At 37.6% G+C, this 18250-nt stretch overlaps 1 protein-coding gene across 1 annotated transcript in view; it reads left to right on the forward strand.

Moving 5' to 3' along the window:
- The window catches only part of LOC135219172 (protein piccolo-like), a 478963-nt gene extending 460943 nt beyond the window's left edge, over positions 1–18020 (forward strand). The window contains 5 exon segments of the mRNA XM_064255706.1: positions 11562–11731; positions 12418–12654; positions 13509–13544; positions 13931–13949; positions 13952–18020. Of these exon segments, the coding sequence (XP_064111776.1) occupies positions 11562–11731; positions 12418–12654; positions 13509–13544; positions 13931–13949; positions 13952–15639 (2150 nt within the window). The 3' untranslated portion in view covers positions 15640–18020.
- The last annotated feature ends 230 nt before the right edge of the window (positions 18021–18250 follow it).

The raw sequence follows: 18250 nt of genomic DNA on the forward strand, positions 1-18250 counted from the left end.
ACTCTTTCTTTGTTTATATGTGGGATCAAGTATTCTTTTATTAGATACATTTTCAAAGCTGTTTCATTTTTCTCGACGATTTTTTTTTTTTCTGTTTCGTTGCCTTTTTGGTTTTCTGAAAAGAAAACTATTGCTCCGGCTTTGTCGATCCGTCTCCACTTTTTTCTGTCCGCCCACAGATCTTAACTACTGAGGCTAGAGGGCTGCAAATTTGTTTGTTGATCAACCCCCTTCCAGTCACCAAACAGACCAAATGGCAGACCTCTAGCTTTTGTAGTTTGTATTTTATTTAAGGTTAAAGTTAACCACAATCGTGCATCTGGCAACGATGTACGCCAGACCACCATGGGGCCGTGGGTAAGGTTTCGGTGGCCTTGATTATACGCTGTGCAGAAAACTCGATGACGCCGAAGAGACTTCGGCGCATTTTTTACTTGTTTAGTATTAAGTTTACAGTGTTCGCGTGCGTGTGTATGTGTTTGTATAATGTATATGAATATTATATATATATGTGTGTGTGTGTGTGTGTGTGTGTGTGTGAAAGTGAAAGACGCACATAAACCCGAAAAAGGAAAGACGAGCGATGCTGGCTGTATCTCAGGCCTGATCTGTCATATCTCACCGTTGGCCGTCTTTTCTGCCGTTCGCTATTCGCGAATCTAAAACATTTCCTTTAAACTTTCGGGGTTGAAATTACTTTTGCATCGTATTGTCAAGAAAGCCGAGGCTGCGTCTGTCAGAAATATTTTATGATGATGTTTTCATATTCCGCTCACAATTTGTTCTTTTAAAAATAGCTTGTTGTGTATTGTGTTTCTCCCCCCCGAATAAATTTGGGAACGGGCCTGATTTCTGTGTTAGATTTTTATATTTTTATCGCATTTTTTTTAAAGTGTCATTATTTCTCTATTATTATTAAATTTACATATTCTCTTTATAAATACCTTTTTTGGATAATACCTTGATATCTTTGCAGATTGGTTTATTAATTTAATTTGTATCGGTTATGCATATATATTGTAGGGGGCCTAATTATAGATATCCGGTTGACTAAGGCTGGCTTTTATTCATATATACGTAATCTGTCATAAATGATTTACTTCCGGTCTATTGTGGATGAAAGTCTTATTATTCAGATGTTATTGTGTACATTAATCGTTAATCATTAATCATTCATAGCTTCGTTATACTTTTGAATGTTGTTAGGGACGGCAATTCTTTTTCTGTCCTCTATTGTCAATTATTTCCGTTCTTCATTTCCTCTTGTTCCTCTCGAAGTCCGTCATTGATTCGTTTGTTTTATTTTTCATTACTTCCTTTTATTTATATGAATGAATATTTCGACAATATTCCTTCTCCTTCGGTTATCAGCAAGTCTTCCTGATGAGTTTGCTAGACCCTGCCTTTTTCCTCCTGAGTTGCAATCCACCGCAGTTCGATAACTGCCACGTACATAATTCACCAGTTAGGTCAACAGGGGCACGGCAATGAATGTTACTAGATTTGTTATTAATCGTTTCGCGCCCCTGGGATCGACCCCAGGGACTCTTGACCGTTGAGGCGAGGTTGATGGTTGAATTTGTGATCTTTGAAGTGGATTTTCTCTCTCTCTCTCTCTCTCTCTCTCTCTCTATAAAAATATATATATATATATATATATATATATATATATAGATATATATATATATAATATATATATATATATATATATATATTACCAGGATCATTTTTACCCCGCTCAGTAAATTGGCATTTATCTCTAACCAGAGGTTCCTTCTCTCTCTCTCTCTCTCTCTCTCTCTCTCTCTCTCTCTCCCTCTCTCTCTCTCTCTATCTCTCTTTCTGTGTGTGTGCGTGCGTGTGTGAAGCATCTCCCCCAACTCTAGTATAGCTCACTTCAGTCACATACTTTTCTTTTATGAAAACCCTACTCAGGAAAGGGGGAAAAATGAGAGAGAGGAAAAAAAAAAAAAAGGAAAAAAAATCCTTATTTTCTGGTTCACGCTTGTTATGCGTTTGACATAAAATAGGTCATGGTAAGAATTGGCCAAGGGTCGAGTGAATGATCTTACACTTAGGTAAACTCTCTCTCTCTCTCTCTCTCTCTCTCTCTCTTCCTTCCTCCTGCCTGGGCTCACTCCTCATTCCCATAACAACTGATTCCACCCCTTATCCTCCTCCTCCGTCGTTCCCATGTCACCCCTCTCCCTCCCCCCCACTAACCCCTGCCTCTCCCGCTTCCCCTGCATAAGCCTTGAGTTGTATTTGTATCTATGATATTGTTATATATTGTTATTCTCCGGTCGTCAATATTATTAAAGGACGTGCCGTACAGCGCTTAGGCAGAACCTCAGAAATACAACGTAGACTCCCCACTGGATATATTTGCTTATTCTTTATCGTATTTTGTGCCCGTTTGTATAATGTTTATAAGATATTTTAGTACATTTATATATATATATATATTATATATATATATATATATATATATATATATATGTAAATTTCGGTATACATTTTCTGTCTTCTTTCTTCGAAAGGAGAATGATAGAATTTTGAATAATTGGCTTTATCGATGTTCATATATCCATATATTCTATATTGTAGTTAATGCTATGATAAAAAAAAACTGTTTCCGTTCGTATATTTATTTCCTTTCTTTCTTTTTTTTTTTTTTTTTTTTTTTTTTCTTTTTCTTTCTTTCTTTCTTTAACCGAGAGGGAAATTTTGACACGAACCGAAGTTAAAAATTGGAATGGGAAATAAATTTTTTCCCACTTATTGAATTGGTCGACCTGAATTTCTTGCAGGGATGACTATAATATTATATAGTCAGCGCGGCGGAGAGAGAGAGGTTCAAGTTGGGCATTACTTTTCGTTTCCTTATTTATCGTTTACTCTCAATGATTCCGTTTTCCTGGTTCTCGGTGAACCATCACTATTGTAACGCCATATTACAACTGGAACACCTTTTTATGAAGCGAAGACGTTTTATGAACACAAGTGCTAAAAAAAACACGTTTTTAGTTTTTCTCTTTCAATGTTTATGACATGAACGTGGATATGATCGGTCATACCTCACTAAGATATTTTCCATGTATAGCTGCCTTGTATATTTGAAATAGCAGCTTTATTAATGACGTTACAATTTCCGATATAAAATTAGATCCAAGTATACATACAGTTACCGCCAAGTGCATGGGTTCTACAGTATTATCATGTTTTGTAACTAATGTATATCTTTCGCAGTGGTTCCATAATTGTTAACAGCTACTAAATATATTTAATGTTAATGTTGCAGTTATTCTGAATATACAGATAATAACCTGAGTAACATTTTAAATAAAACTTAGTAACGTTATATCAAGCTTAAAGATTCCATCCCGTAGGATGTCATCTAATGTTCTATACAGTGGCTGTGACCCGCCATAGTCGACTGACCACCAGATGCATAATGCACATGGGATTTTAACTGAACGTGCCTCAAAAAAAAAAAAAAAAAAAAAAAGCGTTCCTGATCGCCCGGTGATCGAATCCGGGGCCACGTAGGACTAGTCCCAGGACACTTCTATATATATATATATATATATATATTATATATATATATATATATATATATATATATATATATATAAGTGATCAGTATTTATCTAACATTGGTTCATTTCCGGAAGCCGTTTTGAGTTGCAGTCAGTTATCCCATGGCCATCTGATCTGTTATTCTTTTTTTTTCTTCTTCTGTCCCCTTCACCGAGACGTCTCCCCTATACCCTCCCACGCTTCCCATCCATCCAGAAAGCCAGTGAGAGGTTGACGGATGGATGGGGATGGCTTTCAACTCCACCGTCTAATCGTAATGTCTCTTCCACAACTAAGTGTGTCTGCGCCGTCGGACAGAAGCACACAAAGTTCCTTAATTTTCTCTTCTTTCGGAGAATGCGGCCAATTGTGATTTAATGCTTGGTTGATTGATCTCCTAATGGAAGGAAAGTACAAGGGAAGGAAGAGGAGGGGGGGGATAGAGTAAGGAGAGGGAGAATATTCTCAGACGATCGTTTTGGTCCCTCTGTAACCACCACCCCCCCACCGTCCCCCCCCTCCTTACCCCCACCGTCCAATGAGGACGGTTATTCACTCACGGCAATCTACTGATGGATGTCGGTGATGTCTGTCAACGCATGGATTGCCACAACAAACCGTCCCAATTACAAATGCATCCCTGAATGTGTATGTGGGCGTTTAAGCACGCCCGCGGGAAGAGAGAGAGAGAGAGAGAGAGAGAGCATTAAATTCATCTATACATCATTTATGGAATCACTGCCTACAAGCGCATGAAATCAAAATTATTTTCCAGGCTCCTTGGAGCAAAGATGTATGCGATCGTGAGATTGTTTCACTAATCTTCATTTGATTTCCGGGCTCTTGCGAAGAAGCCCTATCGAGGCAGCCTTCCTCCTGCTGGTTGAGGAGAGAGAGAGAGAGAGAGAGAGAGAGAGAGAGAGAGAGAGAGGAAGAGGGAGTAAGCGAAGGAGGAGAGAAGGAAGTTGGTGGTGGTGGTGGTAGTGTCAGGGAAGGTTTTGGTGGGGCTGGAGTAGGAGTCCCCTCCTCCTCCGTCTCCCTCTCCCTCTCCGTCTCCGTCTCCCCCCCATCCCCCGACTGTAGAACAATAAGAGAAGTAATTTATATCAGTCAGAAGAGAATACGATGATGAAGTGAGGCGCGCCATGACGCAGCAGTGCGCGGGAAAACCACCCCTGGAATTGCATTAGCGATTCTATTTTGTTTTGTCGATCGCCCCCATTCATCCTCCCAACGAAACGACGGCCACGCTGTTTATAATTCGCCTTATTATTCCTATTCTATGTTATCTCCGGCCATGAAATGAAGATTTCTCTCTCTCTCTCTCTCTCTCTCTCTCTCCATTGTGTGTCTAATTCTGAATTACTCTTGAATGGCTGAATAAAGTCTTTAACGAGATTAGAATAACTGTGTCTCACGCACCGACACACGCACACACACACACACAAAAAACGCCTCCTCTCTCTCTCTCTCTCTCTCTCTCTCTCTCTCTCTCTTATTCAGGTCAAAAGAATGAAATGTATTCCAATAATATAATAGCAATATGCTAATTACAGCTTTGACATTCGCTCCCTTTTCATATGGTAACTTTGAATGACCGGCAGGTAAGGTTTTATCAAAATTATAAGAATCGAGGAGGAGGAGGAGGAGGAGGAGGCTGGGATTCAAGGGTAGGTTCAGGCCCCCTCAAATGGGATAAAGGAGTAATATTCATGGGTATAATACCTGTCCTTTTCTCTCTCTCTCTCTCTCTCTCTCTCTCTCTCTCGTCAGTCTGTACATCGCGCGTGCAGACACACACACACACACACACTCCATTATCTCTGACTTCCATGACAATGCGCATAACTCTGTTGGGATAATTTGAATAAATGTCAAGGGCTATTATTTTGACCGCGGAAAAGGGCCAGCAATTTTAATATACGCACATTCAGCAAAATGTCGTGAATAGTATGATGATGTCTTTGTAAAGGCAATGGGAAGGAAGGAAGGAAGTAAAGAAAGGAAGAAGGAGGAAAAAAAAAAGGACAGGCAGGATATGAATCACAAGGCAAAGAATGGATATCAGAATTCTTTAATCAAGCTTCCATCTCAATTTTTTTTTATTATTTTTTTTTCTTAACATCCCCTGCCATGAGCAAATTGACCGAATCGTGTTCTTGTGTGGGATTTTGGCTAATGTGTTGCGGTGGAGTGAGTGGTTGTTTTGGGGATCAGGTAATGGAATTGCTAAATTGTAGCATAAGAAATAAAAAATGGGAAGGCACTGATCTGAATCATTCTGACAACACCAGGATTTCTCCTTTTATGCATTTATTGATATTATCATAATATTTTCCAGAACAGTCCTCCAGTTCATTTTTTGTTTCTTTTTTTTTTTAATTGTGTGGCCCGTTTCTGCATAACATCAGGCGAACCTTTATTTAGATGCATCTGGTTTTGTACCTTACCAGTAAACCACATCTGTAGTATATTAGGAAATTATTCATTGAACAGTCAATAAGAAAATGGACCGGGGATCTTACAGAAGTCTGTGTGTACTAATGTGTAACTGGCTTTGTGTTGTATTACTTTACGTTAAGTAAGCAAACCTTGTGTTGTAGGCAAATGCTTTTTTGTTGTGCAGGTTCACCCGAGTCTATTATTATATATAGTTTAATTGGTTTATCATATTTGTTGTTCCTTTTCCTATTATCTTATATACATCCTTTTCGTTGTCTATGTACTTTTTTCTTACTGTGCTGCTCTCCTTGTTGGAGATAATAATAATAATAATAATAATAATAATAATAATAATAATACGTGGTTAGTACGTAATTCACGCAAATACACATTTAGAACTGTTTAATTAATTATTTGATTATGCCCAAATCCAAAAGCCATAATCTTCGACCTTTCAGCAATCTGCAGCATAAACTTTCGTTTGATTTCCTGTCCTGAAATGACTGAGGCACGACGGCCTTATAAAACAATTGTTCGTTTTGTGGTTTGACGTGTGTTTAATATTTATATATTTAATTGTCTTGGAAGAATTTTTTTGGAAATAATTCTCTAATACCATTACTGGAGCGAATCACCGCCATTGTGTTATCAGATCCATCGTCATTGTCCACTTCTTTTTCTTAACCCTCGGAGAAAATGATTATTTCGTTCTCATTGTGCATAAATTAATTGTCTCGACAACAAAAGGGCTGAAATTTAGAGTGGGGAGCCGTGTTCCCTCGGAGCTTTTTCATTCCCAATTAGCGGATTTTCTTTACCGCCTTCTTCTTTTTTTCACATCGTCGAGAAGCGTTTAGTTACGATAAAAGATGGATGGCGCGAATATCCTCCTTCTCTTGTGTCTACTCGTGAAGAAAACGAAGAAAAAGAAGAAGAAGAAGACGATGATGCATATTCCGAGAATTAACTTTGCGTATTATGAATCCGATTCTGACATTTCTTTTGCATCGGAGAGATGCTTTTCAGGAGCTCACTCGGGAAAGCTGCTGTGGATTTGAATGTAGCCTTTTCATACACTTGACTTTGAACCTACAGCCATGATTTTCACTGAGCGGAAGAGCTTAATGTAATACCAGAGAGAGAGAGAGAGAGAGAGAGAGAGAGAGGCGTTTAGAGTGTCATTGTAGTCATGAAAGGTCACCAAAATTATTTTTTCTGTCATTCACTTAAGGATTCAGTATCTCATTCAGGTCCGTTCCCTGAACCGCGTGTGTGTTTCTCTCTCTCTCTCTCTCTCTCACTTTATCTTTATCTCATATTCTGTCTCCTCCTCCTCCTCCTCCTCCTCCTCCTCCTCCTCCTCACCCCAAGTGTACCTACCTTATTTCCATGCGCCTCCTTCTTCGATCACCGCTCCATCACCGCCAATCAAACCTAGTTATCTCTAGAGCATTGAGCGCGCACGAGCGCACACGCTCAAATATTTATTTTCTTAGGTACATGCGTGACGTCTGAGCGAGAGAACAGGAGTAGGAGTTTATTCGGCGTTTTACTTTGAACGTTATTTCGACGGAAGAAATGTTTGGCATTCTGATGATGTGTATGATAGCAGTTTTGTTTACTCGAGAGAAACTATGTCAGAGACGCAACAGCAGTAAATATATTATTATTATTATAATATTAGCGGTTGTCAAAGTTCAATTATTTTAACTGCGACAGAAAGCGTGTGTGTGTGTGTGGGGGGGGGGGGGGGGGGGGGGGGGTGTTAGGTTCTTTTCGTTAGATGATTTGTAAAGCATATATTGAGATTTACCGATATGTATGGGAAAAATTTATTTTCAAGTCATGGATTCTCTTCCAGTTATATTTTCCCAATGTGATGTGTAAAAGAAATATGAGAGAGAGAGAGAGAGAGAGAGAGGAGGTTAGATAGATTGGGCCATCAGCCACAACAATAGACTGGTAATTCAAGTAGAGTAATTTCACGCAGTTCGCACACATGCTTGATTCTTCCCTTCCATAATAGAGAGAGAAAGTCGGTTTTAAGCCGTATGCATAATAGGTCGAACTAGGATGGCATCTATCACCATCTCATTCGAACGTGAAATTATTCTAAATGTTTGCTTGGCAGAAGATGATTGGAAGTCGATCCAGTGTACAGAAGAAGAAGAAGAAGATAAGTAACCCCTACCCTTCCAACCCCCCCCCAACCTTTTCCTCAGCCATCCATGGCGGGGAAAATAATTCAGTGATTATCTGTCTGTCGGAAAGATTTGAATGGCGAATCACCATGACAGTTTAATCTCTGCCATGGGACGGTTTGCAGATGTTACCTAATTATTTCAAACTAATTGTTTTATGAAGTGCAAGCCGTGATCTTTGCAATGTAGGGTTGGTAAATGATGCCGCTTCAAAGAGCTTTTATTTTTTATTTATTTATTTTTTCATAACTGGACAAGTGTCCGAAGCCTTATGATTCAGAATGTATGCGCCATATAGTCCTCTTTGTTCGTAAAATGATGAGACATTTTTCTTATGAACGGCCATTAAACAAATGGGAGTGATATATGTTCAAAACAGCTGTCATTTTTTTAACTCGAATGTTAATATTTCTTCAGGTCACTTAGATTCACTGTCATGTTTTCTTTGGAAGATCACCGGTTTGTATGTGTGTGTGGAGAGAGAGAGAGAGAGAGAGAGAGAGAGAGAGAGAGAGAGAGAGAGAGAGAATGTGTATACACACGCACGATTCTCTCCCATTTTTTCCATATCTAAATGTAAGACTAAATTGTAATTTACTGCAAGGGGGCTCACAGATATCTGCGCTGTCCCATCTCCACGTTAGGTTAAATTTGCATATTTTTCATATAATGCAGATTTTAGATCATATTTCCGTCATATTCGATATATGACGGGTATGGAAAAATGCTTCAGAAATGCAATTGGAATTGTGTAGTAGGGTATACGAGCCTAATATATATCTTGCGTTGTTATGTGAAAGGCTTGATTGATTTTTTTTTCTTTTTTGGAGGGTCCTCTCGAGTCGTGTGCATGTAAAAGGGAAAGGAACATAATTATGTCTATACCATAACAAACATGCAAGCTTACATACCGTTGAGTGATGACTGGGAAAGATTAGCACATTTTTGTGTAAATTATATATCTAGGCGTTTGTGTCTGTCTGTGGTTCTGGCGATTTTTTTTATAAATGTTTATTTTTTTATACCGAGTCATTGTTATACTAACTAATTTGGGTCGTTGTTATACTAACTAATTTGGGTCGTTGTTATACTATCTTGGGTCATTGTTGTACAAACTAATTTTTGTGGTCATTTTTGGGCGTAACTTGCTCTACCTAACTTGGGGTCATTGTTTAATAATAAGTAAATTTTGGGGTTTTGGGTCATTTGTCGTACTAACTATTTCGGGTCATTGTTATACTAATTTAACTTATCCTGTTTTCCTACATACGGAAATTTTATAAAACTTACTAGAATAGGCAGCCTCTCGTTTTTGGTGCTTATCGAAAAGTATCCACTAAAATGCCAAAAGAAAAAAAAAGTTGACTAATTACAGCCAACGGAGAAATTTTAGATAACGTAAACAAGAGGCTAAGAATAACGATAAGAAATAAAAGCCTTGTTGAATTTTATCTGTCGCGCAAGAAAGGTGGTCAACACTTTTTATCGATTTTTTTTTCCTCTTTCACGATTCGGGCAGTTGCTGAAAAATTCACTTTTCAATCAAGTGTTCTGGTGAGTTACAATACTTGGCTCAGAATTTATCTGAGGGATTAAGTTCATCAGTCGAGTTTGACTTTTTTTTTTTTTTTTTTTTTTTTTTTTTTTTTTTTTTTTTTTTTTTTTTTTTTTTTTTTTTTTTTTTCTTCTCTTTCTTTTTGCGCCAGATATAATTTCTTTTTTTCTCACACATGCACAGAAAATTTATTGTATTGAATACATTCCATAATGTTGTTATGTATTGTTTTCTCTCTTGATTTCGGCCTTTTAAGTTGAAAACTTGAAATAAAAATTTGTTGCGTGGAAAATTGAATAACTTGAATGCTCTGCAGACATTGAAATCTTACAAAGGATTCTCCTTTACAGGCCCAAATTTTGATTGAAGATTAAAAAATTTAATGGTACAAAAAAAAATGATCCCCTCCCCCCCAAGTGAGAGGTGTGATTAAATGTTAATATGGAAAACAAGTTTTATGTTTCTGTCTTATTCTCCTCAGTCTTCTTCCCTTTGTTTCGCCGTATGTTAAAGATTCTCTCTCCTCTCTCCCTCTTCTCGTCCTCTCTCTCTCTCTCTCTCTCTCTCTCAAATCAACCTTTGTCTGTGGTCAGATGAAAAAGTAGAAGAATCATAATTAAAGGAAAAAAAAATATCGGTGGGTTGTGGTCACCATGTGATGTCTTTCCCGATCCAAAATATGACGGAGGTCCTTCCCGCTGAGAGTCTTTCCAGCTGTTTCTTTTTAAGGGGAGCAACGTATTAATTGTTGTCAAATGTCATCATGAAATCGTTATAAGGACTTCCCTTGAGCAGCTGTCTTTTCTCTCATTCCTGACTCCTGGAGATTTTTCTGGGCTACCTATATATATATATATATATATATATATATATATATATATATATATATATATATATAATATATATATATATAGCTGGACTACTGTTAGTCCTAGAAAGCTTGTAACTTTTCCTGAATCATAAAATATCTCCGCTAGATACCATCAAGTTTTAATGAGGTTTCCTTGGTTGTAGTTGTGTTAATGTGCACAGAACAATGCGTAAGTGATAAAGTTTATATATATATATATATATATATATATATATATATATATATATATATATTATATATATATATATATATATATATATATATATATATATATATATATATATATATATATAATATATATATATATATAAAACTTTATATAAAATAGTATATATAAAACCACTATACCAACAGAGACTTACTGCTACACCTACATATACTTTGTATGTGTATACTCTTGTGAGACTCATCTGTCCATATTTTACCAGTGAAGAGGGCCACTGAAGGAACGAGCTCGATATATACTATACGGTTACAACGTTTAAATAGTATTTTATATTGTGGTATGACAGTAAAAGACATTATATATATATATATATATATATATATATATATATATATATATATATGTATCTTTTTTGTGTGTGTATGTATGTATGTATGTATATATACAAAAGTTTGGAACGTGATAAATACATAAATAAAGGTATAAGCCATGAAAGAAAGTTAAACACGTCGAAAGATCTTGCAACTACCCTATTGTTCAACTTTCCTTCGTGGCTTATACCTTTATTTATCTACTATATATTTATATATATTATATAGTTATATATATATATATATATATATATATATATATATATTTATTTTATATATTTATATATTATTTGCATGTCCATCAAAATATTTCACATTACTGAAATCTTGCGCAACGTGACATCAATGAACATGTGTTCTTTTCCTTGCGTTTCAGATTCGTACCAGGCCCAAGTGCAAGCAGCCTGGCAGAAGAGTTGGAACCAGACGCAGTCGCTGTTGCAGAACTTGAGGTTTCGAGAACGAGGGCCACTGAAGTCATGGCGGCCTGAGACTATGGCCGAGGCTATTCATGCAGTCCTCAAGGAGGGACTCTCACTGTCACAGGTAGGAGGGAGGGAGAGAGAGAGAGAGAGAGAGAGAGAGAGAGAGCAGAGAATTCTTCTTAAGGATGGAAAACTGAAAAGTCGAGAGAGAGAGAGATTCTCATTCCGGAGGTTGGAAAACTGGAAATGAGAGAGAGAGAGAGATAGAGAGAGAGATGATTCCTTCTTAATGATGGAAAATCTGAAAGAGGAGAGAGAGTGAAGAGGAGAGAGAGAGAGAGAGAGAGAGAGGTGTGGTATGGGTGAAGAAGGCCGGATACGAGAGGTCGTTTATGATTTTGCTGATTCAATAATGTTTCACTTCCATCTGATGTAAATTGATGTAGTTTTACTCGAGGACAAGCATGACCTCTGCAGTTACATTCTACCTTTTAAGTGCATCTGTGCAAAAAAAAAAAAAAAAAATCGACATAATTCATTGAAGTCAGACATTTGTCCGAAATAAAGAAAAATCACTGCTATAGAATGAGCCATTTTCTTGTAGTGTTTTAGTGTTTTACATTCAATGAAGTTTACTAAAACACTTTCCTTGAATATTTCAACTAAAACAGTCAGTGTCCTTTAATGAGATATCTTTTTAAAACACTTTCCATTGGAAGCCTTTATTAAAACTTCAGTTGACCATGACTTTGAGTCACTTGTTTACCACGTGAATACATTTATTGAAACGTCGTCACTACTCCGCAGGCTGCTAGGAAATACGACATCCCCTACCCGACTTTTGTCCTGTACGCCAACCGCGTGCACAACCTCCTGGGTCCCTCGCAGGAACCGGGCGATCTGAGACCCAAAGGCCGCGGGAGGCCACAGAGGATCCTCTTAGGATCATGGCCAGAGGAACAAATCAAAGGAGTCATTCGCGCCGTCGTCTTCAGGGACACCTCTGTGTTCAAGGACGAGCATAAGGTGGGCGCCAAACCGAAGGTATCTATCTATAGTCTGTGTTTTTTTAACTCTTCTTCAATAAGACATCTCATCAACCTCATCTTCCATCAAGACAGGGGTCGCCATTCTGGCTAGGATTCTATTCTTACTTTCTAATTACTGTTTGGTTTTCATCAGTAATTCATGTCACTGATTAACGAGTCCGGTAGGAGCTGTACCATTTTTCAATTGGCTGTATTTATATTATGTTACCTTAAATATATATATTATATATATATATATATATTATATATATATATATTACGTATATATATTCACATTAGAATCCTGTAGGTACTGTTGGGAATACAAAGTTTTTTTTTTCCGTTCAGCGGAAAGACAACGTACGCAATAATATTTTTTTTTATTTTTTTTTTTTTTTTTTTTTTTTTTTTTTTTTTTATTTTTATAAATGTTCAATGTTAATTTTGAATTATTTACTGTTCGTTTCACCTAAGCTTGCAATTCTTTTTTTTTTCTTCATTGTAATCATTCTTATAGATTTATGTAGAGTACTTCACTTTATCTCACCCAACCTCACACTTCAGATGCAATATACATCATGCATGAAATACTGAATTAGTCTTTAAGTGTTCACTTTTGACTCCCTTGATATCACAGTATATTAGAATATATATGTTTTATATGCATATATAATTTATATATATATATATATAAATGTGAATGTTCTCATCACCATTTTGGCACTTTTTTAAAACTTGAAATATCTTCACTTAAATGTGTACTATATATCTTAACAACCTGTAGATTTTAACCAGTCGCGTTATAATGAATCTTGGTATTTCCTATTGTAGAATGTTGTTCAATGTATGCTTCTTTGTATTCTTTTTTAGGAGAACAAACATCCACCGACTCCCAAGTTGCACCGGGTTAGTATTTGCATGCATACTCTTTCTGTTGTTTTTTATTTCTTTGTACTTCAGATAATGTATAGTGCAGAATATCATTTGAAATACTTATGTTCTGAAAAGGTCAAAGAATTAGCCCTGGTTGCAATTGAGAACCTAAAAGTCATGTTAACGGCCCTTCCTTGGTTGTTTGATAGCAAGCATTGTAGTTTGTAATAAAACTAGTCGTATTCACACACGGGGCAAGTGATATTTTCAAGCTCTCAAAGTGAAATAGTAAAAATTCTAGCAATATCTTTATAGTAATTTCACATTTCCTTTAAAAACTGAGGGAGAACAATGTTCTCAATATTTTAACAAAATTTTCTGTTTTCATTAAATTCTAATTCATGTACCCTTTTTTCCAGGATGATCCAGCTGGTCAGCTTTGAGACCCAATGGCCCTGCAATGCCTGGCACCCCTGGAATTTTGCCTCTTCTTCCTCCAGGCACTCCTGACAATGGCAGCTTCTCCACAGCTCCGAGTACCCCTGCACCCACTACCCCAGCACCAAACACCCCTGCCCCAAGTACCCCAGCTTCCAGTACTCCTGCTCCCAATACTCCTGCGCCTAATACACCTGTCCCTAGTATCCAAGGACCAGGGACATCTGCACCTACTACCCCTATCCCAAATACCTCAGGACCAAATACTCCAACATCATCTGCACCTGTGGCTGCTCCCTTGACTCCATCAGCACCAACTCCTAACCCATCTACTCCAGCTCCTTCAACTACACCCGCACCATCTACTCCTCTTCCTATACCTTCTACATCACCGACCGGATTGACGCCAGTATCTCAGCCATTGACCACCCCACCGACCCCAGGAACTACAGCAACTCCAGGAAATACAGCAGCATCAAATTCTGGCAGTCAAGTAGCCAGTCCGGCTTCAAATGATTCTCGCAATGGAAATAACTCTGCAGTGAGCTGTGCTTCTCCATCATCAAGCAGCGCTAATGGTGCTGCCAGCCTTCAGACTCCAACATTAGTATCAAGCTCTAAGTCATCACCGGTTTTTAATACTGCTAATACATCTGCTAATAACAGTAATGTGAACTATTCTAACAATGGGGCTATGTCTGCAGAAAGTCCCAAACAGCAGATGTCAGCATCACAGCAGCAGGCACAACAGCAGCAACAGCAGCAGCAGCAACAACAACAACAACAACAGCAGCAGATGCAAAAGCAGCAAGAACTTCAGCAGCAACAGCAACGTCAACAACAACAGCAGCAACAGCAGCAGCAGCAGCAGCAGCAGCAGCAGCAACAACAACAACAGCAACAACAGCAACAGCAACAACAATATGCACTTCAACAACAAATGCAGTATCAGCAGCAGCAGGCCAAAGTCCAGCAGTTACAGCCACCTGCTCAGCGGCTGCCTCAAGCACCTCATCTACAAATGCAGCAACAGCTACAGCAGCTTCAACAACCTCTTCATCCACAGCGCCATCAGTTGCCACATCATCAGCAGTCACTCCCACAGCAGAAGCAGATTCCTCCTCGAGTGCCACTGCAGAGTCAGCAGCAGCCACAGCGTCATTCTCAGGCTCCTCAGAATCATCACCGTCAAGCACAGTCCAATCAGATTGGAGGGTTACTGCCCACAGGATTGCCCCCATCATTAGCTACTTCTTTAAATTCCCCTGTTCATCTAGCTCGATTATTTGGTGACACAAGTGTCCCACATCCTTTTTCTGGTCACCAGTCTCAGCATCCTCAGGCCCCAATTAGTCCTTTCCACCCTGGGTTTCCCAGGCATCCTCACCCTTCAGCAGCCATGCAAGTGTTAAGTGCTATGAACAGCTTAAGCCCTCACGGATCTCGAATGAATTCTGAAGAACCAGAGCCGTCTCCCGAAGCCATTTTATTTAGTAAAATAACAAATCCGCTCGGTAATCAAGGCCACAGCAGTGGTGAGACTAATGCAAGGCCAAGTCCAGCACATAATCAATTTGAAAACCACGGAGACTCCTCCTCGAGTCTCTCAGGATTAGTTGAGCGTGCATCAATGATATATCGCGACGGTCTTGATGCTATCAAGTCTGAACCAGAACCTATTTTAAATTAGGTTGAATTTTCATTGGTCCCAGAAAGCAGGTTAATGAGATATGCTGACAGACTATACGCAGATCTGATTCTGTGAGTTTAAACATTTCCCAAGTTAACTGTTGTGTGACGTGAACCTTGCGAGTGTTACAGTATACTTATGAATATATTTATACTGTATGTAATATTATGTATAGGGACCATACTCTTTATGGAACATTTTGCACTTTTTTTTCTAAACTTGTACATAACTTATATTAGAAATGTAGCTTTGCATCACCTTTTGTCCATTTCTTTTGGGCATTACCTCAAAGTGAAACTCACTCATCTGCAATGTCACTGTACAAACTGGACATGCCAATATTCCCTTTGTGTAAATAGTTATTGTGATGTGTATGTACCTCATTGTGTCACCCAAGCACCCTTCAGTCACAACCTGAAGAAAGGAATTGTATACCTTCCACAAAAGGTATTATTATTGCTTTACTTGTTAGTTCATAGATAAGGTATAAAAAAAAGTAGACCACGGTATAGCACTTGGTGAAATAGTATTCATTTATTTTGTGAAACCGAAAATATCTTTGCCTTACCCTTAAAATGTACAGAAATGGCAAAGTAGGCTAGGCCCCCTACATAATCCCAGTGTTGAGTCACTTCTGTATCCCAAGACTTTACCTTCTTGTATATCATTGCATGTGAAGGTGTACGGTATTCTTACCAGGAAGGAGATGCAGTACTACTGATATGATTTCATGTCTAGATAGTGAGAAACAAAGTGGGTTTTATACCAAATGCTGTAAGGATTTTCGAATCTTGTGGTAGCAAGTGTGTTGTATTATCTAATGTAGTACATTTCATTAGCGGTATTAAATCACAGTACTCTGATTTAAGCATGAAGGGTAATTTATATTTCATTGTTATTGATACTTGTTGATTATGTAGGTGAAGTCCTGTATTTAGTTTCTAATTACTGATCTAAGATTTGTTGTTCTTAATTTCCAATTGACTTATAATTATATACAATTATATAACCAAAGTATACATGATAGGCTAAGGATATTTTAATACTTAAAGAATTAAGATGTGCCCATACAATTAAGAAAGTGAAATGTTGCACCAGTCAGTGTTCCTTGCTACTCTGCTTCGCCCTCTGTTAGTATCATGTACCAAGGACTGCCAAGTGATGGAACTAATTGGAGAGTAGAGAGATCCGTGTTTCAACACTGAATGACTGAATCTTAGAGTAGATGTTACCAGTATATTATGAATTAAAATAAAAAAAATGAATAAATATAGCAGCAGAGAGTCTGGCTCGGAAACACGTTTTGGTGTTTTTCCTCCTCTTTTCATTCTCTCTGCTTATTTTTATACTTCTGTGAACATTTTTTTATTTAGGAATTTTTTTTTCCTACCGTTACGGTTCCCGAGAACTCCGGGAGACATCTCTGTACTTCTTGATTCCTGAAACTATTACATTCCCGTTCAGATTTTCTGCTGCATGTATACCAATATCTTAATCTAGGTTTTATGTTTCATTATAGAGCACTAAATATGCATTTCTGTAAGTATGATAACTTTATGCTGTTATTTATGTTAGTGATATCCCATAATCCTCCCACAACCCTCAGGCTGCTATTGGAATTTTTTTTATTTTTTTTTAATATCAATAATTTGCATAGTACAGTTAGCAAAAATTCCATATAAGGTTCGATAGAGTATAATTATGATTACAGACTTTTAACTAGGTCTCACATGTGTAGGACTTAGTCTTTTAACATTTTTGGAATTGTCCCACACAAAAGGAAACACTGATTTTCATTATAAAAAAAAATGATGTAGGAAATGAAAGACGATAATAGTAGTCTGACTAGATAATCAGAATAATAAAGATAATAGTTGGCCATTTGTATATATAACACTTCAGTGAAATTTTTTTGGCCATGTGACAGGGAAGGCCACACGGCCACCGTCACCCGTGGATGACAATGTGTGTGTGTGTGTGTGTACGTATGATTGTATGTGCATGTATAGTAGCTTGACTGTGGTGCCTCAGAGTATATCACTGCTGGGCACTGTAACTTGTCATCCAGCTCCATGTATTACTGCTGTATGCATGTCTTGTTGGTATTTGTATTGTGGTTGGTAAATATAGCTTGTCAGATCACAAATCTGCTTCAGAAAATGTAATACTGTAATTAAAAAAAGATATATATCTTTAAATCATCCCCTCAAAATCTCTCAACCCCCCAAAAAAAATTCAATTTAAAAGTGGTTCTTGCCTGTATTTGTGAAATCCATGTAGACAAGATAGACCAACTGGTAGGTTATATTTTGGCCCCTGTGCCATAGGGAGGGAAGCGCCTGTAGATGCTCTAAATAAATAAATGCTATCTCAATTAAAAATTTTATTTGAATCCTTCATTTATTTATGGTATAGTATTCTATATTTGTAAGAAAGTTGCTTAGCAAGGCACAGTTGACAGTTGAAATATTGTTAATTTACCGTTGACAAAAGATTTTGGAGTAAAGCTATTATAAGGAGAGTATAATTTCTGTAAAAGATGACATTGTTATCCGTCCCACCTTACCAAGGTGGTGTTGAAGTGAAGAAAAGAGACCTTTGGATTCACCGA

Source organism: Macrobrachium nipponense, chromosome 1, assembly GCF_015104395.2.
Source record: "Macrobrachium nipponense isolate FS-2020 chromosome 1, ASM1510439v2, whole genome shotgun sequence".
Taxonomy (NCBI): domain Eukaryota; kingdom Metazoa; phylum Arthropoda; class Malacostraca; order Decapoda; family Palaemonidae; genus Macrobrachium; species Macrobrachium nipponense.